Source organism: Mauremys mutica, chromosome 2 (genome assembly GCF_020497125.1).
Source record: "Mauremys mutica isolate MM-2020 ecotype Southern chromosome 2, ASM2049712v1, whole genome shotgun sequence".
Lineage (NCBI taxonomy): Eukaryota > Metazoa > Chordata > Testudines > Geoemydidae > Mauremys > Mauremys mutica.
The window spans coordinates 264,001,863-264,025,844 of NC_059073.1; the positions used below are offsets into that span (position 1 = coordinate 264,001,863).

General features: G+C 43.2%; 1 protein-coding gene across 6 annotated transcripts in view; it reads right to left on the reverse strand.

Moving 5' to 3' along the window:
• The window catches only part of MPP7 (MAGUK p55 scaffold protein 7), a 311,912-nt gene that overhangs the window by 205,654 nt on the left and 82,276 nt on the right, over positions 1–23,982 (reverse strand). For all 6 annotated transcript variants that reach the window (XM_045004397.1, XM_045004395.1, XM_045004398.1 and 3 more), the window contains one exon: positions 3,681–3,847. In XM_045004397.1, coding sequence (XP_044860332.1) covers positions 3,681–3,717 — 37 coding nt within the window. In that variant the 5' untranslated portion in view covers positions 3,718–3,847. The remainder of the gene's footprint in view (positions 1–3,680; positions 3,848–23,982) is intronic.

Sequence of the window (23,982 nt, forward strand, 5' to 3'; positions counted from 1 at the left end):
CACAATCCTCCCATTTCTAATTGTGTATTCAAAGGAAAGAGCACAAGGTTAAGAGGCAGGAATTCCAAGTTCTAAGTCTGGCTTTGTCACTGACTTATTGTGTCTCTTTGGGCAAAATGACTCACTTTACCTTGCTTATCTTGCTGCTTCCATTTCCCCTACTCTAAAATGGGGATTAAAAAATACTTATTTAGTGCACAGGGCTGCTATGAAGATTAGCTGGTATTGATACACCTTTGAACATACAATATTAAGTATTATTAGTAAATAGAATCAAAGAAATGTAGGGCTGGAAGCAACATCAAGAGGTCATCTAGTCTGTCCCCACCCACTGAAGCACAATTAAGTATATCTAGACCAACCCTGGACAGATGTGTGTCTAACCTGTTCTTAAGAGCTTCTGATGAGAGGGAATCACATCTCCCTAAGTAAGCTGCTCCAGTGCTTAACTATCCTTAGAGTTAGAAAGTATTTTTATAATCTCTAACCTAATCTCTCTTGCCACAAACAAAATCAATTACTTCTTGTCCTACTCTGGAGGGACATGGAAAACACTTCACTTCAGAGCTTTATGTCCCCCTCAGGGCTTGGCTACACTTGAAAGTTGCAGCGCTGGGAGTTACAGCGCTGGTCATGCAGCTGTGCAGGAACAGCGCTGGTGTGTGGCCACACTCACAGCTACCAGCGCTGGTGTGTGGCCACATTTGCAGCATTTACAGCGCTGTTGGGAGTGCTGCATTATGGGCAGCTATCCCAGCATTCAAGTGGCAACAACGTGCTTTTCAAAAGAGGGGGGTGGAGGGTGGTGTACTGTGACAGGGAGCGGGGAAGATAGAGAGCGTGGATTTTTGGAGCCAACACTGTGTGTTAGCTTCCTGGATTGAAAAATCACAAAATGTTTGCGAACCCTTAGTCTTAATTGCAAACAGCCTGCATCCAACGCTGTTTCTCTGTCAAGCAAACATTCACTCCCTGCCTCTCATTTGATCGTTCACAGCCAGGTACAGATAGCTCCTGTTTGCTGTGATCAGTGTTTGTTTTTTTAGATAAGCAGTTCAACGGAGCTCCGATCGGAGTTCACAACAAAACAAAGAGAGGCTGCATAACAAAACAAAGAGAGTAATTTAGTTAAAAGCATTCTGGGATATCTCCTTATTCCCTGGAGGCCAATAAAAGCGCTGGTGTGTGTCCACACTTGATGAGCAGCGCTGGATCACCAGCGCTGCAATCGCTACACCCCAACCTGACCAGGTGTACAGCCAGCGCTGCAGCCAGGGAGTTGCAGCGCTGGATGTGCCTTGCAGGTGTGGACGGTTACTAATTGCAGCGCTGGAAAGCCTCTACCAGCGCTGCAACTTGCAAGTGTAGCCAAGCCCTCAGTGTTCTCTTCTGACTAAACATGCCCAATTCATACAACCTTTCCTCATAAGTAATTTCCTCTAAATATCTTATTTTGTTGCTCCCTTCTGGACTCTCTCCAATTTGTTCACATCTTTCTTAAAGAGTGGTGCCCAAAACTGGACGCATTACTCCAGCTGAGGCCTCATCAATGCTAAGGAGAGTGGAACAATTTCTTCCCATGTTTTACATACAACACTCTTGTTAATACACCCCAGAACAACATTTGGCTTTTTCTCAACAGCACCACACTGTTGACTCAGATTCAATTTTGGATCCACTATAACCCATGGACCCTTTGCTGCAATACTGGTGCTTAGCTAAGTTATTCCCCGTTTTGTATTTGGGCATTTGATTTTTCCTTGCTAAAAGTGTCAGCAAGGTGGAACTTAAGCCTCTGTCTACATTCCAGATACTTTAGTATTGTTGAAAAGGGTAAAACTTTGGAATGGTAGGAAAAAAATCTTTGTAACTGTACAGTAACTCCTCAAAGTCGTTCTTGTTAACATTGTTTCATTGTTACGTTGCTGATCAGTTAGGGAACATGCTCATTTACAGTTGTGCAATGCTCCCATCTAATGTCGTTTGGCAGCTGCCAGCTTTGTCCACTGCTTGCAGGAAGAGCAGCCCGTTGCAGCTAGCTGGTGGGGGCTTGTAACCAGGGTGGACCAGCAGCCCCCTATAAGCTCCCTCTATCAGCTCCCCACTCCCATAAGTTCCCTCTGCTGCAGCCACCCATCAGGCTACCAATTGCTGGCAGTTCAGCTTGTCCCTTCCCCCACTGCCATGTGCTGCTCCTGCCCTCTGCCTTGGAGCTGCTCCCAGAGACTCCTGCTTGCTGTGCAGGGGGGAAAGGGGAGGGCTAATGTCAGGGTGTCCCCCTCCCCCGTGCTCCTGCACCCCACTTACCCCTTCTCCATACAGAGCAGGGAGGGGACACAGACGGAGAAAGACACAGAGCTTGGGGCAGCAGCTGTTGTCTCAACTTCCTGATCCACTTAAAAAGACAATGCACTTACGGGTGGGTCAGCTTATTTAAAGGGGCAGTGTGCATCTCTCTCTCTCTCCCACACACAAAGTGTGTGTCTGTCTCTGTCTGCTATGCTGTCTCCCCTCCCTCGTGTTCATGCTGCCTTGTGTGAGAGGCTACATTAACAACAACGTGTTAACCCTTGAGGGCTCAGCCAAGTGCTAGTTCATCATTTAGCAGCAAGGCACTCCCTGGGAAATATCCCTCCCTCTTCCACCCTCTAACTTCACCACTTCAACCAAGCTTTACAATCATCATAGCTGTGTACAGTAATACATTATTTGTTTAAAACGTATACTATGTGTATATCTATATAATATATAGGTTTTTGTCTGGTGAAAAAAAATTGCCTGGGACCTAACCCCCCCCCCCCCCATTTACATTAATTCTTCTGGGGAAATTGGATTTGCTTAACATCGTTTCGCTTAAAGTCGCATTTTTCAGGAAGATAACTACAACATTAAGCGAGGAGTTACTGTATTGCCACCACATACACTCAGCCCTGGTCTACACTAGGGGGAGGGATCGATCTAAGTAATGCAACTTCAGCTACATGAATAATGTACTGAAGTTAACGTACTTAGATCGACTTACTGTGGTGTCTTCACCACGGTGAGTCGACTGCTGACGCTCCCCCATCGACTCTGCTTGCGCCTCTTGCGGCGCTATAGTACAGGAGTTGACGGGCGAGGGCTCGGGGGTCGATTTATCGCGTCTAGACTAGACATGATAAATCGATCCCTGCTGGATCGATCACTGCCCGCCGATCCAGCGGGTAGTGTAGACATACCCTCAGTGGTGGAAACGGAACCTTTATGTGTGATAGCGGGAGTGGGGGAGGAAATGACAATTAACTTATTTTTTTAAGAAAAAAATCAAAACTAAATCGTTTGTGTTCAGAAATAACTCCATTCGAATCTGTAATTCAAATAAAGGACAGTCTCGACTGTTTCACACATTGGGCCATGTAAAATGATTTAATTCCTTTTTCTTAAAAAAAAAAAAAATAAATAAAGCCACGAAGAGGAGACAGTGACTGAAAAGAAATTGCTCAGATGAATACATAATCTGAAGGATTTTATTTTTCAACTGTGATGTTTAGTTCATTTACATTAAGTAAGGAGAGAAGAGGTTAAACTTAAAAATGTGTTCAATTAGATGACTGTAATTAATTATCTTTCTGTAGATAAAGATTGTAGACTTCACAACTAAGACAAGGGGGGGAACATATAGTCCTTTTAGGCTTGCATACCTGTGTCACTTCCAGATCCAGTTGATAAAGCTGGCATGATTTAGTCTACAGGCTATCACACAAGAACGTTAGAATAGTGCTCCACAGCCAGAAGGCAGCAGTTAATTTCAGTTCAGCTGCCTGCAGCCAAGTTTTCTACAAAGATTTATGCAATCTCCAAGATTCCCCTAGAAAGAATAGAAACATAATTTTACAATAAAGAACACTGTTAAACCGTAAATTATTGCAGCTTAAGTACGTCAATAAAAATTAAAACTTGATCTGAGTGGCTAGCGGTCTCCTCGAAATAATGTCCTAGTGACCCAGTCAAATCATTATTGCTAAAGGAGTTTTTTATTTAATTTGATGCTCTCAATTAAAACAAGAGAGTACATTGTTTTTATATTAAGACTTTTAAGACTTTTTCCAAGATGATGCAAGTTTGTTTTCTTCAGTCTAGTCTTTAATCCTATGCTGCTGTAAAAATCATTTCTGTCCTTCACTAAAATTACACATTTTAACCCTACAATGTTAAATATTTTGGAAATAAAAGGGCTATTTTTCCAAAACAGTAAATACTTTAAATTGCTCAAAGTTTATGACTACTTTACCAGAAGAACCTCTGTTTAGTCTAACACTAATTTATACAAGGCCTCCACTTAACTTCCAATTCCATCATATCTCTTCAATTCATTTAAAGTCTGAAGTACAACCTGCGTTTACTGCCTGGATCATAGCTCCAAACGTCAAGTGAAATTCTACAAATAGTACTGTGTGGGGCAGGTTCTCAACAGGTATAAATGGTCATAGCTCCACTGACTTCAATGGAACTGTGACCATTTATACCAGCTGAGGATTTGACCCTGTATATTTACTACTAGAAAGTCATGCTGATAATATATTTTTTAATTACTGCCAATTTAAACTTTTAGTCTATTTCTGATCAGTTCTTTCAGAAAAATAGAGAACCATTATGAGAGAGAGATAATTTAGTACAAAAGGCAATGTTAAAATAAGATTGAATTTCTTTTTCGCTGATTTGTATTACAGAGTTAAGACTGCTGGCGTTAACTCATAGTGGAGCAGACCAAGGTAGGGAGAGAGAGATTTGAAATCAAGATTATATTTTCTCTGGATTCTGGAAAATAAAATATGTTATATAAGTAAGAAATCAGAATGGCTCCAATTTTTCATAAGAATGTATATACAGGAAAGATGTTTTTTGTTTTTGTTTTAAAAACATTCATACTATTAATCAGAATGGTTCTCTTTTGAAGTTATCCTGGTCCTGACGGTGCACAGTTTGGACTCTCTTGTATGCACAGATTCTTATAAAAGGTTAAAGCACAAGTGCCATAACCATTGGGAACTGTTCAATATTTTGTCCTCCACACATGAAAAAACCCTCTACAAGTATTATAATTTATCGTGGACTGTTTATCAGATTTTGTTTAGTAAATTATAATCCATTTTTAGTTACAAGGCAGGGTTGCCAACATGCTCCAAACTGAACTTGCTATTAAAATAAGTATTTTTAAAAAAAATTAAGTTTGCCAAAAGCAAAATTTTATATGCTAACTTTCAGACTTAAAAAAAAAAATTACTGGTTTGTTTAAATTACACATACAGGATAAAGTTATCTCCCCCTAAGAACTTGTTTTAAACCGTAAAGGCTGACAAGCTTTATTGCACCAGCAGAAACATCCACTTTTTGGTAAATACAATGGATTTTTAAGAATATAAAAAATAAAGACCTAATATTTTACTTGAATTAGACAGCATATTGAAGATTTGATTTTAAGAGATTGTGGGAAAGAGAAAAATAAGTTTTCACTAAATGATGCATCAACTTCCAAGCAAATATATTGTATTAATATTGAACAAAGGCATTATTTTCAAGTCAATGACAACTCTATTAATTCATACCAAACGCAAAATTTAAAACAGAGAAAAGAAAGGTTAGCACTCAAAGCCGACAAAGATTTCCTTATGATGCTAGAGTTACAAAACATCTATATGCAATTGAAGCCAAACTTCAGTTTAGGGGAAAAAAACCTGACATCTACGCCAAGGACACACTGTACAAATTAAAAAAAGCACAGATTCAATTTTTACTTTTTTATACATATAAATTTCATAAAGGAAGATACCAGTTCTAAACTCAGTTATGATCCCCCAATCAGAATATGACTATCCTTATCTGAAGGATGTCAGCTATCTGATAGAGAACAGCATTTTCAGTTTCCATGAGCTTATTGAACTTGTTAAAAATACAGCAATAGCTCACATCATTATCACATACCTCTGATTTATGTGCACCTTAAAGATTTTGTCCCATGTCAAAAAATGAATGTAGTAAACATTTCAAAGGCATTTTCATCAACAAATGCATCCATTACTACTAATTAAAACTGCAGATACCTCAAGAAAAGTGCTCACATAAACTTGAAAATTCTGTTGATCTACACACACTTCATATATTAAAAAGTCTGGATGTCATTCCTCATTTTCTTTTTTTCATGGTAAAACATTCAATATTAAAAAAAATTAAACTGCCTTATTATTTAAGAAATGTATATATGGCATAAAGTTATTCCCTCCAGAACCTATATATATATTAATGAAAAATAAATGACCTGATGAAATCCTTACCAGTAAAATGCTTAATATTTTGTTGGAGTGGAATAGGGTTCCCCCGCACCCCCCAAAACTTGCAAATTAAGCTACATTTTTGCATTGATGATGTTATTTTCTTTGGCTGAATTTATTTAAAATGCTTTGGAAGTTTTTGTCAGAATCCAGCCATAAGTATTGCTGACTGCTGTATGGAATCAATTTGCTGCAACACAGAAATACCAGCTGTTACAGTATGTCCTGAGAGGGATTACCGAATATTCTTAAATTGAAGTTCAATCCATCTTTCCATAAAAATTAGAACCAAAAGCCAGGAACGTAACAGCAGTATCAAGTGCACCTGAGGCATTTACAATACCCAACAGGACTGTTACAACCAGCCTTTAAAAAGGGCTTATTTTTGAAATTTCATTATTCCAGTTGTACCTTGCTTCTATATATCACACTGTATCAGATTCTTCTGGCATCTACCATGTGGAAACAGTGAAATATCTGAAGTCCTGTGATATGTTGTTGAATTTCCACCAGGCCCTTAGTCACCTCTCAGGCTCCTATAGTACTTGTGACATCTAGTGGTTACATGGAGAAGTGCATTCATTTACATAAGGGTATTACTTGTTGTGACTACAAAAGGCAATTCTATTCCTGAACAAACAAAAATGTTTTCTTCCTTTTTACAAAAAGGGTTGCCTAATCTTATATTCAGAAGCTATTATGATGCAATTTTTAAAGACAAAAACCCAACTTTGACTGTACTAAAATAATTTCATTTCTACTTTCATATCTTCTTATTGTAATTATGTTAATAAGTGTTTCCATTGTGATCCTTCTATTTCTAGGGGTTTCCAGTTAAAAAGAATTTAAATATTGGAAGGTTTTGTCCTACCTTTAAATTAGTCTTACATCTCATACAAGCATGTTCACCAGTCTAGAAGCTTTATTTAATTAGGTCCACGCACCAACCATACAAACATATGCCTACTAACTTATCTTGGCACCAAATCCTCTGGTTATAAATGGCCGGGAGTGTGTCACAAGCCTCCAGGGAACAACTTTCAAAGCTGAATAATCCTAGAATTATAGTTCTCTGAGGAAACAGAAGTACATACTGTAAATACAGATGTAAGAAAAGAACAGAGGACCCCTATGGATTGATAGATATTGTAAAACCAACCAACAGACAAGAGGGGAAAAATGATCCTATTCTCATTTACTCATACATCCAGTCTGGAGGTACTGGGAAGACTGAGCCAGATGCAGTAAGAGAAAAGGAAGGAGGAATGAGATTGGAAACTTTTACAAGGAAAGGTAGCCTTTTGCTGAAGTGGCTGCCTTCAGGGAGATCTATATTTTGTACTTTTTTTGAATGAAGAGATTTTTCTGGCACTACCACATGTATTTTACCCTAAAATTCTCCATCTTTCCATGATCTAAACAGCTGGCAGATTGGGACTCAAATATGCCTTTCTATGGCAAGCTCAATCCACCAAGAAATGGTGATGTGGCCTAAGAGGATATCTTTTTCTCCTTGTCTTGTGGCCCCCATAAATTGTAGAGCATTTTATTTGTGAAAGTTGATGTTCTGCTGAGTTATTCAATGATTTTTCACAATTTAGGGAGTATAAATGGATTTTCTTTGCATTTTTAAGTTAGAAGAAAGAAGCATCTTAACTAATGAACTGAAGGATAGATTTTAAGATATGAAAGTATGAAATCTGGTAATTGTTATACGACAAGTTTGCCAGGGAAAACAGAGAAGCAAGTTTTTGACACACAGGATTCCTACTTAATTTGTTCTTCTAAAGAGTGCTACTGTTTGAGGAATATGATCTTGATATCCAGAAGGTAGAAAGGTATGCCTGCAAATGGTATTTGAAGCACCAGATTGATATTTCATGCGGAGACAGGAAAATTTGAAAGCCATTCAGTCTTGTTCATTGTGGAACCTCAGCTAATTGAAGTATGCTGAATGACTAGGTACATGGTGTGACAGACCCAGGCCAGTGGGGTACAGGAGTCTGGTAGAGGGCAAATATACTGGTCACTGGATGAGTAGTTTTCTGTTCCCTGAGTGACCAGAGCAGGGGCTGCACTAGAGTAATCAGGAACCTGCTAGAACCAATTAAGGCAGACAGGCTGATTAGAACACCTGCAGTCAATCAAGGCAGGCTAATCAGGGCACCTGGGTTTAAAAAGGAGCTCACTCCAGTCAGGCGAGGGGGAGCCAGAGGAGAGGAAGTGCATGTGAGGAGCTGGGAGCAAAAGGTGCAAGGAGCTGAGAGTGAGAGCACGCGCTGCTGGAGGACTAAGGAGCACAAGCGTTATCAGACACCAGGAGGAAGGTCCTGTGGTGAGGATAAAGAAGGTATATCCATGGGGAAGGCCATGGGGAAGTAGCCCAGGGAGTTGTAGCTGTCATGCAGCTGTTACAGGAGGCACTATAGACAGCTGCCATCCACAGGGCCCTGGGGTGGAACCCAGAGTAGAGGGCGGGCCCGGGTTCCCCCCAAACCTCCCCACTCCTGATCAGACACAGAAGTTGACCGAGACTGTGGGGAAGATCACTGAGGTGAGCAAAGCTGCCAATAAGCGCAGGACCCACCAAGGTAGAGGAGGAACTTTGTCACAATGGATATAGGTCTCCAAACCTATTCAGCACAGGAAATTGCTGAAGGAAATTTCCTGGAAAGAGAAGAGCTGGGCGTCAGTGGATAAAACCTGGACTGAAAGTGGTAGTCTCATCTTTTGGAAGTTGTAACTATGAGATATATTGCTTTTTCTGAGGAAGTTTCCACCTCATAAGTAGTCGGGTTCCAGTGGAATTTACAGACCTATATTGGCTTCCCAGGAGCACATACACTGGCACTGTCAACAGAAACTAGTGGAATGTTTCTGGAATTTCCACTCAGATTAAAGAGTACACAGATGAGGTATGACCTGAAAGTCAGATCCGTGGCAAGGAGAAATGTGTGACCCACTGACTCAGAAGGATACCATGGAAAATAAAAACAACTGAACCTTGTTATGTAAATACAGTGTTATACAAAAAATATAGATCTCTATAGTGCCTACCGATTTTACAAGAGATACACTGAGGCACAAATAATGATCTTCCTAAACTTGAATGCCAAATTAATGGGAGAACTGTAATGACTTGAAATTCTTCTACTTTTGGCTCTAAACATTCCCTCCTGATAGTAGAATACTGAAGACTTTTGTATAATTTTTGGGATATCTGATCAGTATTTTTTTTTTTTGGTTTGGATTACATAATTTCTTGGTTCATGCCAAGGGGGCTTTAACTAACCTGCTTTCAGAATAGTAGCTGAGAATTCTTAGTCCATCTGAAGAGTCCAATTAATATTTTTAACTAAACACATTCCACTGGTTGATTTTTAATTTAGATGTGTGTGGGGGGGGATTTCTTTAGGGACTAATCAAGTTGAAGTAATAACACATCTGAACTTTTTGTAACTCATAGCATAGCCTAGTAGCTGAAATTTCCCTTCTTAGAAAACCCATGCCAACCCTGCATTTTCCCCCTAGGGTTTCATAATCAGAAAAGGAACAACATTTTTATCCCTTTATAGTTCCAGGGAATCTTTATCACCAAAGGCGGAAAAGGTGAAGATCATAAAGGCTACAGATATTCTTCAAGGAGGGATAGGACATGGGCGAAGACAGGTGAAACACTGAGAAATATGAGACATCAGAGGTTGATGAGACATTCTAAGAAAAAATGTTTAGCTACATTACCATCTCAAGAAATAGCTCCTTCTCTTGAGGAGTTCAGCTGCTCCACAGCTGCACAAGAGTTGATCAGTGCAACTGAGGAGGCATAAAGGATGTTTAGTTAACACAGAGGTCAGATAAACCTCACCCTTGCAATCCTTCCATTATTACTCAGCTCTCATCTACCTCTCTGACAGCACCCAAGCTATCCACTAACATTAGCCCTCATCCCCTCTGTTTCTTTCTCCTCTGGTCTCAATGTCTTTCATGATGTCCCTGTGCAAGGAGCACCATTCTACAGCCTGTTCACCAAGACACTATCCTCTCAATCAGATCTTTCCTAAACACTCACTTTTGTAGTACTGCATATAAATAGTGAGTTTTCTCTAGTATAAAAGAGGTGAATATATAAAATGATGTAACAAAGATGCATAAATATATTAATTGAGCAGCTGAGCAATATTATTGCAACCTCTGTCCTAAACCTCCTCCATCCCCCCCTTTTATTTATAACCCACACATCTTATATCAGTTGTGAGTTTACATGGTAAACTCTTTGGGGCTTTAATATCTTAGGTTTTTTACAGATACTCCTAAGCCAACATATTTTGGGACACTCAAAATAATATGTACGTGAAAGCATAAGTCTCCAAACAATGAACTACTTTACATATCATGCAAGGTAAAACCTAGACCACTGGGTCTGGTATGTATAAATCTTTAATTTCTAGCCATTTTCCCCTGCCCTAGGATTGCCAGGTGTTTAGTTTTCAACCAGAAAGTACAGTCAAAAGGGTACCTGTGCAGTGTCTGGTCAGTACTGCTGACCAGACACCAAAATCTGGTTACTGCAGTAACCACAATCGGCCTCCACTGATGAGAGGGCAGGAAGAACAGCTGCTGCTGAAGGAGGCAGGATCCTGACAGCGCACAGTGTTTGAGGAGCAGGACCAGCGGCCAGGCTCACCACCTGTGACAGCCCGTTCCGCCTTCTTAGCCTCTCAGGGCCCTGGCTCTCCCCAGCCCCTCTCCCCCCTGCTACATCCTGCCATGCCCCGATTGGGCAGGCTGGCAGGCTCTGTGACAGCTCCTCCAAGCACAACTCTGAAGGCGGCATGTGAGTCCAGAGAGAGGGTAGAGTGAATGACTTTGGAAGGAGGGAGTGACAGAGGTGGGGGGAAGCAAGTGACCGGGGGGAGGGTGTAGTGTCCAGTTTTGAAAAACTGGAAAGTTGGCAGCCCTACCCTGCCCTTTCCTTAAAGCGAACGTAGCACTTGTAGAAGACACTGGATACTGAAGATTTAGAACTCTTTTTCATACATGCTGCGCACCTTCTGTTCCCACTGACTTCCACAGGAGTTGTGGGTACACAGCAGGTCTGAAAAAAGCAAAGATGGGCGGGTCATGTAATCTTCAGGCAAGACAATAGGTGGACAACCTGCATCAATGACTGGATCCCTGGAGACCACAAGCGACCACTGGGTAGACCAAAAACGCACTGGGTCGATCCCATGGCAAAACTCTTTGGCCAGAAATAGAAAGAATGTGCTCGCAACAAAACTGAACAGTGTGGCGTTGACTTGTGTTCGTGGAGGGACGGACGAGGAGAAGCCGGACAAAGGTGACAGAAAGGAGATACATCATAGGCAATGGTATCAAATTTCTCTAGCAGTGCTCTGTCAGTATGCCTCAACTCTAATCTGGAAAGTGCACCTGTAGGGATGAGATGATGCTGTTTCCATGACTAGTCAGTCACTGGCCCCTCTGCTCACACTGCCAGAGTTGTTTTAAATTTATATAGACACTTACCTATTCACTAAGAACTGGATTGACACATACACCTCCCTTCATATAGGCTACTGAATCTTTGTCAAATAGTGGAATTTTTTAACCACTTTAAACCTATAATCCAGGTTCCTGACTCCCTCCCGTCCCTCTTTTATGGATTTGTGAAATACATATAATCTGAATTTACTTTTTAGTGGTTAAATATAATACTAGGGCTAACTTCATGGTAACCCACTGCCTCTGCCAACCATTTAGAAAAAAGAAAATAACTCAATGCTGCATAAATTGAACCCTGAGGGCCTGATGGGAGCCCTACTGCAGATGTCAATAGTCTTTGGATAAGGCCCTTGGTGAACACTGTGGCAAATAAAGATACTGCTCCGTGTTCAATAGGCTACATGAAAGTTTAGCAGCTATATAGGAGGTGACCTAAGTTAAAATTGTCCTAAAAACAAGTTTTTGTTTCTTATATATTAAAGCCAAACTAATTTTCCTCCCCAACACAACAGTCAGTTATCAGATCTTTGCTACCTTAAATTATGGTCAAGTTGCAAATGAAAAGAAGTTTGTTAACAGAACCACATAGCAAGAGATGCTAATGCAAACAATAGCAAAGGTGTTTGCTTGCTTCAACCTCCTCCCACATCTCTCAAAATAAAAATCTACACCAGTTTTGTCCAAATTAAGATTTTTATCTCAATGTTGAAATTAAGGTACTTAAAAAAAAAATTCCTTCATCTATGTACAAAATGGCTATAACTTAAAACAACATAATAGTAGCAAGTCACCTGCTATATTACAGAACTGAAGTGTGGTGAGCACTGCATGTAAGTCTGTAAGACCATATCGATTATAGCCTCCCCTCTTTTTCACATACGCCTAGTTTTCAAACTCACTGTTACTTATTCAGCTAAACCTGCCATTCTTGGTTTCTGGCTAAAGGTGAATTTTGCTTTTGTTGGGAAATGGAAGTGGAAAACTGAATAAAATCCTGTAAGTAATTTCAGTTTTTTACAGGGGAGGGGAATATATTTTTATATTAAACTATCTCTCTTCCCTATTGTAAAAAAAATTCTAGCTGCAATTTTTATTTTTAAAAAACTATAGCAAAAGTGTCAGAAGTTTAAAATTTGCATGGACAATCTTAAATGAAAGATAGAGGCTTCTGCTTGGTTTGAAAAAAATGTTTTGATTTAATGAAGATAATTAGCAGTGTCTTGAGCATGCACAACAATATACTTCCTTAAGTCTACAGGTGCACAGAAAACAGATCTGCTGTGCATGAATATACAGCTAGCAACAGTAAATATGCACTTGTTCATTCCAGGTGCTTACAAGCTTTGGAAGCCAAATTTGCTCTGTGGCATTGTTTAACTTCTGTTTGTTTTCTTTTTTAAAATATAAGTTGAATAACTGGGGAGGGGGGGACAGTTTGTATCTTCTGTATGCTGAGCACATTGCACACGAGGGACTCCTTGCATTCCACCATTATCCTCATATTCCACTCTCCCATGCCCCTTATTTTGGAGTCCCTGTCATAAGCCCATGCCATTTCCCTTTTGGCTATATAAATCTCAGGCTTTTCCTTCAATAACTTCTTCTAAAGGGCACCTTAATAACCAATCAACTAATAAAGAAATATAGTAGAACCTCAGTTACGGAAACCTCGGGAATGTAGGTTGTTTTTAACTCTGAAATGTTCATAACTCTGAACAAGACATTACAGACTTCAGCCACAGGACGGGGGTGGCGGTTGGCACTGCAGTCACAGGGTTGGGAGGGTCTAGGCTCCAGGCAGGGAGGGGCCTCGGGGCTTCTGATCCTCAGGAAGCTGGGGCTCTGGGTGGGGGGCTCAGGGCTTCTGCCCCATGGGAGCACAGGGGCTCAGGGCTTCAGGGCCGCAGCTCCACTCCCAGTTTCAGCCTCATGGGTGGTGCCAGGGCTCCCCACGGCTCTGCTCCTGGTTTCAGTCAGCGGATATGGGGACATGCCAGGGCTCGGGGCTTTAGCTACAGGGGGGACTGCTGGGGCTGAACCACAGGGAGCCCCGACACTCCCCCTGTAACTAAAGCCCCGAGCCTAGGCAGCACCGCCGCCCCTCCCCAGGCTGAAACTAGGAGTGGAGCCTTGGGGAGCCCCTAGCCCCGCACAAGGTTGAAGGCGGAAACGGAATCGTGGGGCTGAAGCCCTGAGCCCCAGCGCTCTCCCCAGGTCTAAAGCGCTGAGCCCTGGTGCTCCCGTGGGACAGAAGTCTAGAGCCCCCCCCCCCCCCCGGGTGCCCCAAGGGTCAGAGCCCTGCGAGCCTGAGTCAGCTAGCTGTGGGTGTCTAGCTGCTGTGTAGACACACTCTTAGTTATTTGCTCCCTCTCTGGGAGGTCTCTCTGCCAGCACTCTATGTCTTCTTACTCCCCTCACCGGAGCCAGGCTTAAACTGTAGGCTCCTCTGCTCTATAGGCGTACTGTGAACTCTAAGCTCTCATTTAAGAAGGGATCCAGTCTGATTTTCTGAAGTGCAAGTTCCCCCCACCACGACCCTACACCTACAGTGCATGTGAGGTCACGTTGTATATGCACTCTACAAAATGCATGCTCTATAAAATGGCATCCTTCATGTGACCACCAGGAGGACCCGACCCATTTTATTCCTGTATAAGTGCTGGAACAATGTTCCAGTGCATTCTGATCCCACTACACCACTGCATTCAAGCCTTGTCCCCACCAAGGCCTATTCCACCTCCTGCAGGTTCCTCCAGTCTGCAACAGCCACAGGGCTTCTCTAGAAAGAACTGCCCCCATCTCTCCTGTGCAACTTCCTCTTTATATTGTTCTAGCAGTTTCCTTCTGACTCAGTTGCTCCATTTCTAATCTGCTAAAGGGGTGTCACCTGGAGCACCTGATTGCGCCCATGTATTCCCCACAGGGCTGTCATGAGCCAGTTAGGCCCTCAACCTTCCTGAATGACCACTAGCCCGATGCTGCAACTAACCACAACCTCTTCCCCACATTCCCATACTACTATCCCCCATTCTCCCCACACCATGGAACAGGCTCTATGTGAGTCCCTCACAAGCCAGCAGCACTGTACAAGTCCCCTGCTTCCCCTCCACTACATGCCATGATCTGTATTCCCATCCTCATATCCACTCCCCTGCTTCTACCCCACCCACCCAGCTCCCAGTCTGGAAGTTTGCTTCCCATTGCTTTGCAGGTCTCTGCTTCCCCCTCACACTTTTCACTCTCTGCCTCTGCCCCATCCCTTCAGTCCCTGCTGTTTTCCCCTCTCATTTCCACTCTTGGCCCTTCTCTCTCCAGACTCCTGTTCCCTTCCTTCCCCAGGTCCCCACTTCCCCCTTCAAATCCTTCCTGGAAGGATCTCTTATTTTTGTTAAAAGTCCAGGACAGTCTCTCCATGCAACAAGTTAACTTGCTGCCTATGATGTCTAAGCAGCAGCAGGAAGCAGCCGATTGCTCCGACTGCAGCACCAGGCAGCCTGAGGGTTTTTTCTAGTGTTCTGCTCTGTACCAAAATCAACAGGATTGTGCCCACATATGCCTAAAATATGCTCAGAATTTGGAATCAATGGGATTAAGCCTTCCAAAAATATTGCATTAGTCAGACAAAGAAATGCCACTGAGTGTTAAGGCTTGTCTTCATTGCTACAGCACAAGTTACTGGACTCCAGGTAATCTAACTCATCAGACGCTAATCCCATCACTAACTCCAGTGTTTCATAGTGTAGCTGCTGTCATTCAAGCTAGCCTAGTTCAAGTAACAGGGGCCACACTGCAAACACTCAAATTAGAGTTATTGGATTAGCAGCTGATAAATTGTGTTAACTTGAGATGTAGCCTGTATCTGCATCTCCACTACATTAATGCTTCTGATGCTCTAACTAGTAAAGCTTCAACCCACCCCACATCCAATGGGCCAGTCAGCCAGTTTAAAGCTCCACTTAACTAAAAGTTTATGCAGATGGTAGTCCAAGTTAATGTTGCTGTTGGAAACTTAAATGTTTACAATTCCTCAATTTTGTAATTGTAACTAGGTGAACAATGTGGTATTGATACTGTTTTGGCATTTAGTACAAAAATGGTCCTTCAAAGTATTTTTTTTTCCTTATTTTGTCTGAAACTGTATAAATCAAAGCTAAGCAGTTTAATAGTGAACCTCTAATATGAAAAACTGGAAATATCAAAAAATTTAAAGATAGGAATAAATTAATGCCAGTGAACATGGTTTCACAGAAAAAAGGTCTGATCAAACAAACAATTTTACTCTGAGATTATAAATTTGGTCAATAGAGCTAACTGCATATATGTAATTGTGACCGGAGTCCCAGGGGAGCCAACTGATGTCACTCAATTAGAGTTAACTGCAAAAATTAGGGAAGACAATCCCAAAAGCTTGTGGACAGTTCAATACTTAGATTTACCAAGTCAGCACAAAACAGCTTCTATATTACCTCACTGGCTGCCTAGAAGCCAACAACACAGTTCCCTTAAACTAACCCAGCCTCAGGCCTCCACCTAGATACCCAAGTCAAAAATGATGAAGATTACTTAAAATCTTATTAATCATATAAAAAATTCTACTAATCCCAAAGGATCGGTTTTTACCCCCAGGTTAATGAATATTCCAGATTTTACCCAAATACATGCTTACAGTCAATTCCTATTAATTAAACTAAAATTTATTTTAAAAAAGAAAAGAGTATAGGTTAAAAGATCAGTATACACACAGACATGAGCACAATCTTGAAATTCAGATTCATAGCAGAGACGGTGAGCTTGGTAGATGCAAAGATTTCTTTCAGAAATAGTTCACAGATTATAGTCCAGGGATGGGCAAACTATGGCCCACGGGCCGGATCCGGCCCTTCAGGGCTTTGGATCCGGCCCGCGGGATTACCCCTGGTGGTGCTGCGGGCCCGGCGCTGCTCTCAGAAGCAGCCCCCAGGCCGGGAGGCAAAGAGCTCCATGTGCGCACGCAGAGCCCTCTGCCCACCCCCCCAGGGGCCGCAGCACTTCCTGGAGTGGCGTGGGGACAGGGCAGGCATGCAGGGAGCCTGCCCTGGCCCTGGTGTGCGCCACTGCCACCCCGGAGCCACTTTAGGTAAGTGGCACCGGGCTGGAGCTCAAACCCCTCCTGCCCCCCACCCCCCAACTTCCTGCCCTAAGCCCTCTGCCTGTACCTCGCACCCCTCCTGCACCCAACTCCCTGCCCTGAGCCCCTTTCTGCACTCCTGTGCTTTCCAACCACCTGCCCTGAGCTCCCTGCTGCACCCTGCACCCCGTGCACCCCAACTCCCTGCCCTGCGCCCCATCCTGCACTCCGTACCCCTCCTGTACCCCAACCCCCTTCCCTGAGCCCCCTCTTACACTCTGCACCCCTTCTCTGCCCCAATCCCTTGTCCTGAGCCCCTTCCTCCACATCCCGCACTCCACCCCCCCTGCCCCGGCCCTGCATACAATTTCCTCACCCAGATGTGGCCCTCGCCCCAAAAAGTTTGCCCACCCCTGTTATAGTCCAATGTTTGTATTCAGGGCGGGCCAGTCAGGACTGGGATCTCAGTTCTTATGGCTTAGGTTTCCCCTGCATGAAGCCTCAAGCAGAACTGAGATGATAGGATCAGGATCCAAGCCATTTTTTATACCGTTTCAGGCTCTCTTTGACAGGTTGGAGTCCCTCAGCAAACAATAGGCACTCATAGGGAGTTTGAAGTGGACCCATTTCCTAAGCATCGCAGATAATTATTCACACAGATCAACATAAGCCAATTGCCTGTTTTTCCACCATTCACAGATTATTTGTTATACATTTCAAAGAGAGATGAATACAGCGATATCCTATGTTTACTATTAAATTAAAGGTTAAGATGTCCTTTTGATCTCTGATTTAACAGAATACAGTATAGACAGGGACTGTTTGATTACATTGTTGACCACTACCAATATATAAATACACAAAACCACAAACATTATCTCCCCATATGTCTTTAAGGGTCGAATTTGAGTCATTTATCCTGCAGGATGCTTAACCCTTTCTGGTCATGCATCACAATAACATACAGTGTAGTTGCAGCCATGTCCATGATATTAGAGAGACAAGGAAATATCTTTTACTGGACCAACTTCTGTTGGTAAGAGAGACAAGCTTTCAAGCCTCACAGAGGACCTGAAGAAGAGCTCTGTGAGGTACAAAAGCTGTTCTCTCACCAACAGAAGACAGTCCACTAAAAGATAGTACCTCACCCACTTTGTCTCTATATGTAATATAGATTTTGTAAGGCACTTATACTTAGTACAGCATGACATTCTCATTAAAATATTAGCATTAAATTATGAATAAAATACATATTAGATTGTGGCTGACAGATCTGAAAAGTAGTCATTAATATGGAATCATTATCAAATGGGTTTTTTTCTAGTGTGGTTCCACAGGGATCTACTAGGCCCAACGATATTTGAACATTTTCATCAATAATCTGGAAGTACATATAAAATCACTACTAACAACATGTTTGGATGACAAATACTGACAGAGTGGTAAATAATGAGGACAGGACACTCATGCAGAGTAAAAAAGAACTAGATAAATTCATGGAGGATAGGTCCATCAATGGCTATCAGCCTGGATGGGCAGGGATGGTGTCCCTAGCCTCTGTTTGCCAGAAGCTGGGAATGGGCGAGGACTGCGTGTCCTGTTCATTCCCTCTGGGGCACCTGGCATTGGCCACTGTTGGAAGAAAGGATACTGGGGTAGATGGACCTTTGGTTTGACCCAGTATGGCCGTTCTTATGTAACTTATGTAATCTGGATCACATTGTAAACTGGGCCCATTCAAGCAAAATGTGTTTTAATACAGCCAAATGCAAAATTACACATCTAGGGACAAGGAATGCAGGCCATACATACAGAATGAGGGACTATATCCTGGAAAGTAGTGACTCTGAAATGGATCTAGGAGTCATAGTGGACAAACAACTCAATATGAATTCCCAGTGTAATGCTGTGGCAAAAAAGGCTAACATGATCCTTGGCTATATAAACAGAGGAGTAGTAAGCAGGGAGTGATTTTACATCAATATATGGCATTAGTGATACCTATATATAGAATACTGTGTTTGAGGTGATGCAAGATGGACATTAAGAGAACTGAACAAGATGCCAGTTTGTTTTAAGTGCAATAAATAGTCAAGGATCTTCAGTATCAAGGCCTTGGCCAGGTTCAGCCCATGTTGGAAAGCCCATTTTGAGAACCTCTTCCATTTAGATATTTTCCTGCTTTTATCAGGATTTCTGGGACCTTCAGGGAGTAGTCTCTACCCTTTGTACTCCACCAGCCAACTGCCACGCCATCAGGCACATGACTTTGGGTTTTGATGGAGTTGTGATGGGTTCTCCTTAGGGTGTTACCTGGAATTGTGGTGACACTGAGCCCTCGGACCCACCAGCCTGGGCTCCCTCTCATACTGTGCTGCTGTGACAAGCTGCAAAACCCTCCAGCCTGCATTTTCACCAGCATTCATACAGAGAGGGACACACCCAGCTGCAGTTACACGCAGGATCTCTAACCACCAGCTTCCCAGACTAGGACCCCAAAGCAGTACCATCCTGCCCTGGTCAAATCTGCCCAGTATATGGGTTTAATAGCTGTCCACCTCTCCCTTAATGTGAAGAGAACAATGCATACTGGTGGTAACCAAGCAGAGATTTTCTCCAAGCACTCCAGTCAAAACTCACTGGTTGGGATTAAAACAAAAAATAAGTTTAGTAATTACAAAAGATAGACTAAGTGATTATAAGTGATGGCAAGCAGATCAAAGTAGATTACCAATAAATAAACAAAATGCAAACTAAGTCTAAGATACTAGAAAGACAGAATATGAACTAGCAGATTCTCACCCTGAGCTATGACACAAGCAGGATGCAGATTCTTAAGGAGCAACCTGCACTTGCTTTACAGCTTGGAATCCCCCGGCCTTTCATACACAGGCTAGAAATCTCTTTAGCCTGGGCCCAGCACTTCCCCCAGTTCAGTCTTTGTTCCTCAGATGTTTCCAAGAGTCTTCTTGTACGGGGAGTGAAGGACCACAGATGATGTGACTCCTGCTTTATATAGCTTTAGCATATGGCGGGAACCCTTTGCTTCAAAACTTGGTTCCCAGACCAGTTTGTGGAAAAGTACCGACGTCCCAAGATGGAATCCAGAATCATGTGGCCTGGTCACATGTCCTTGTTGAATCATGGCAGCCATTACTTACAAGCTATCTGGAGTGTTCTCAGGAAGGCTCACCAGGTGGGAGATAAGCTTCTCCTCAGGCCTGTTGTTTTCCCTAATGGCTCATTGCCTTCCCAACCAGCTATCTAGACCAGGCATTCTCACAATAAATTTTCTGGTGGCCTCAGAGTGCAGCCACCAACTCTTGCTGGTGGCTGCTATGACAATTTTTCTTAAAATACTTAACTAACTTTAGGGGGGAAAATATTCACATATACATGTCCAAATCATTATAATTTATTTATGTAGGGTTTTTTTGAAGACTCAATAATAAAAATAATATACAGTTCTCTATTCTTTACTGGACCTAAACAGAATAGAAACACAAATAAGGTGCTTTACACATTCTTGCCTTTTTGTTGTTGTTGTTGTTTCTGGTTGCCTTTTTTAAAAAAAGACTTGTTAGCTAGTAAGCCTGCTGTTGCAAAAAGTAATATTTGTTTGTTAATATCATTTTTCATAGCAGACTTACTAGCTAGTTGGGAGGCTATGAAAAGTGATAATAGCAACCATACAAATATCAGTTTTCACAGCAGACTTACGCAGGCCAGGCAAACCAGGGGACAGATTAAGCACTGAATGGGCTTGTTGGGTAGGGAGACAGTGGGGGCCAGGGGCAATGGGAAGGATGGATGGGGGGCTAGAGAAGGCTGTGGGGGCCAGGGACAATGGGGGAGGGGGTGAGCCCAGAGCTGGCACCTGTGTGGCTGGGGTCCAGGGCCAGAGCCCAAAGTCCCATGACTGGAGCCTGCCACCCCAGGGCTGAAGTCCAAAGCCCGAGCCTCACCACCCCCAAGAAGTTGGGGAACTCACAGGCTGCCTCCTCCTCCGGAGATTGTGGCTCCCGGAGAGGGGAAGACCCCTTCTGGTGGCTGTCACGGAATCCCCGGGCGATGCTCTGGAACTGCTCCCCACAAAGCCAGTCCGGACTTTGGGGAGCCTCCTCTCCATCGGAGCAGACTGTCTTTAGGGCAAGAACTCACACGGCTTCACCTCATGGTCTCTCCTAGGTGCATTCAGCATGTGCCCCTCCGTGCGCTTCCCACAGCGAATCCGCCCAGGCGGGGTCCTGGGGAAGCCACCGGGTCCTGCACTCCCACTTCGCAGTCAGACGCAACTCTTAGCCAGCCAGTAAAACAGGTTTATTTAGATGACAGGAACACGGTCTAAAACAGAGCTTGTAGGTACAGCGAACGGGACCCTTCAGCTGGGTCCATTTTAGGGGGCAGTGATCCAGACACCCACATCTGCACTTCACTCCTCGTCCCCAGCCAGCTCCAGACTGAAAAACCCTCCAGCCCCTCCTTCTCTGCTCAGTTCCTTCCCCAGGCCAGGAGGTCACCTAACCTTTTTGTCTCCAACACCTTCAGTTGGCACATTTGCAGAGGAGTGGCCCAGGCCATCAGTTGCTAGGAGACAGAGTGTCAGGCATTTATGTATACTGGCCCTTTGCTTTGCAGCAACCATACACCCTTATCCCACCACCTAAATACTTAAGAACTGCATAGGGGACAATGAGGCACCAACACCCTATTCAGAGGAAACATTAAGAACATTCCCATTTCGTCACAGTGACCCTGGGGAAGAGGCACTGCTTTGTGCCCCCCTCCCCTCCAGTCACTGCCAAGGAGGCTGTGGCAGCAAGAAAAGCCCCTGGTGGCTGCATGCAGCCACAGTGGCCACATTTGAGAAATGCTAATCTAGACCAAAAGCATCTTGTCTACTGGGCATTACACCCAGGTGTAACTACATCTGAAGTACAGATACAGTCAGTATTTATAACTTCAGATACAAAAATGATACATGTCTACAAATAGGATAATCATATTCAGCAAATCATAACTTTTTCAATGACACCTAACATAACTTATCTTGTACAAAATGCATCATATTTATGCCATAATCATATCTAATAATATCATTGTGAAGAATATGGGGTGCAGTGTCACAAGAGTGTTGGACCATACTGCTGTGATCAGATCTGAGCAGTCTGGGAGCTGGCTGGAAACTTGCTATATTTCTGTCAGCCAAAGCTACCTCAGCCAGTACGACGCTAGGAGGAGGATCGTAGCTTTGTGTTTTTCTTTTTAGAAGCACCCTGGAAATCAGGGGAATTGGTGGAAAGGTGTCAGGTGCACAGAACTGGGGAGCCAGACCCGCATCACTTTTAAAAGTGGGAGGGCATAGCCTTAAAGGCGAGCAATGTGGGGGAGGGATGGAGAGGAGTGAGCATGGGTTGGGGCCTCGGGGGCCGCTCCCATTTTAAGGGAGCTTCAGGCACTCCTGAAAGGTGTACAGGAGGCCTTGGAACCACTGCAGATGGATGGAAGGCATCCGGTAACAATCCAGGACTCATGACTCTCTCTGGAACAAAAGTTCTGGCACTTGGTGTTGATGCTGGTAACAAACAAACAATCTACCACCAGGATCACCTAATGAATGAATATGATAGACTTCCTCAGCAACTACTCATGAGTGGTGATCAACTGTCTTCCCAGAAAGTTCACGTTGTTGCTGAGACTCAAAAGGTGAAGATCTATTGGGGTTATCCTCTGTTGGATATCCACATCCAAAGCATGATGGTTTCAAGGAAAAAGGGAGATAAGAATGCACCTCCTTGCTTATTTACATAGTGCATTGTGGAGGTGGTGTCCATCAGGATCTGTCCAATGAAGTCTGTTACAGGTAGGAAGACCAGGCAGGCTAGCCTGATAGCTCTAAGCTCCCGGAGGTTGACGTGGAAGCCATATCAACATTTGTGGATGATCCCAGGAGCCTTACCTATGTGTACGCAATTCAAGTCTTTGTCAGGAAGAAGGTGGGAGTGGTAAATGGTACCACTCCATGCACGTTGTTGGGTTCTTTTAATCAACTCGGTTCTGTGACAATGTTAGGTGGGAGTACCACCTTTTTCTTCATCTGGTGTTCTGCTAAGAAATGGATCTACTTGAGCCAGAGTTGGAGTGGTTGCAGAAGAAGCTTGTCAAGGGGGAACATGTATTTATACACCAACATATGTCCTAGCAGCCCCAGACACATCTGAACCATTGTAGTCTGATTTGATTCCATCCTACATCCTAGCAACTTCATCAGCAGGAACCGACCTGAACTCAATCAGGGCTCCTATGAACTCTATCAGCTGTGATGGAAGAAGAAGATATATCGTAATTCGCTAGGAGGCCTAGCTAAGAAAAAAGAGGACATAGTCTCCCTCCAAGATTTTTCTTCAGTTTTGGAGCTATGTTTATGCTCAAGTTTGTATACTGTTTATGAGTGGACATAGGTTCTGGCTCTATTGCCAGCATCAGGGCAGTCAGGATGGGAGCCACAGTCTTGTGCGCCAGGTCTCTCAGTGCTGGAGTAGTCACCAGTGTTGAGGTGGTTGGCATCAACTGCCAGCATTGTCTTCTTTCCAATGCCCAATCCCTGAGTATGAAGAGTACCTGAGGGAGCGTTGGCTGACACTAGTTTATCTAGCCCTCAATCTGCTTATAACAACTAAGTCTGAAGTGGCCATCTTGGACCACTGAAGGAGATGTAGCTTTGTGGGCCCTGTCAAAGGAGGACTTAAACACCGAGCACCTATCTGGGATATATTTCTCTTAGCCAGAAATGGTATTTGCTGTATCCATCCTTAATTTGGGGAGCAAGGGGAGAGAAATCAACCTGTCATAGAATGAGCAGAGTTTGGATCCTGAGGTTTGGACTCTGCCATGTGGCAAAGCACCTTGCCTCATGAGGTGGGAGGGGGATAGATTTTATATATAATATACACACACATATACATTTTTTGTGTGTATGTATATATTTATACATACACACACTTTCTGTACAAGAAAGTGAGATCTTAAAACATTTAGGATGGTAAAAATGGAATGCTTCGAAGG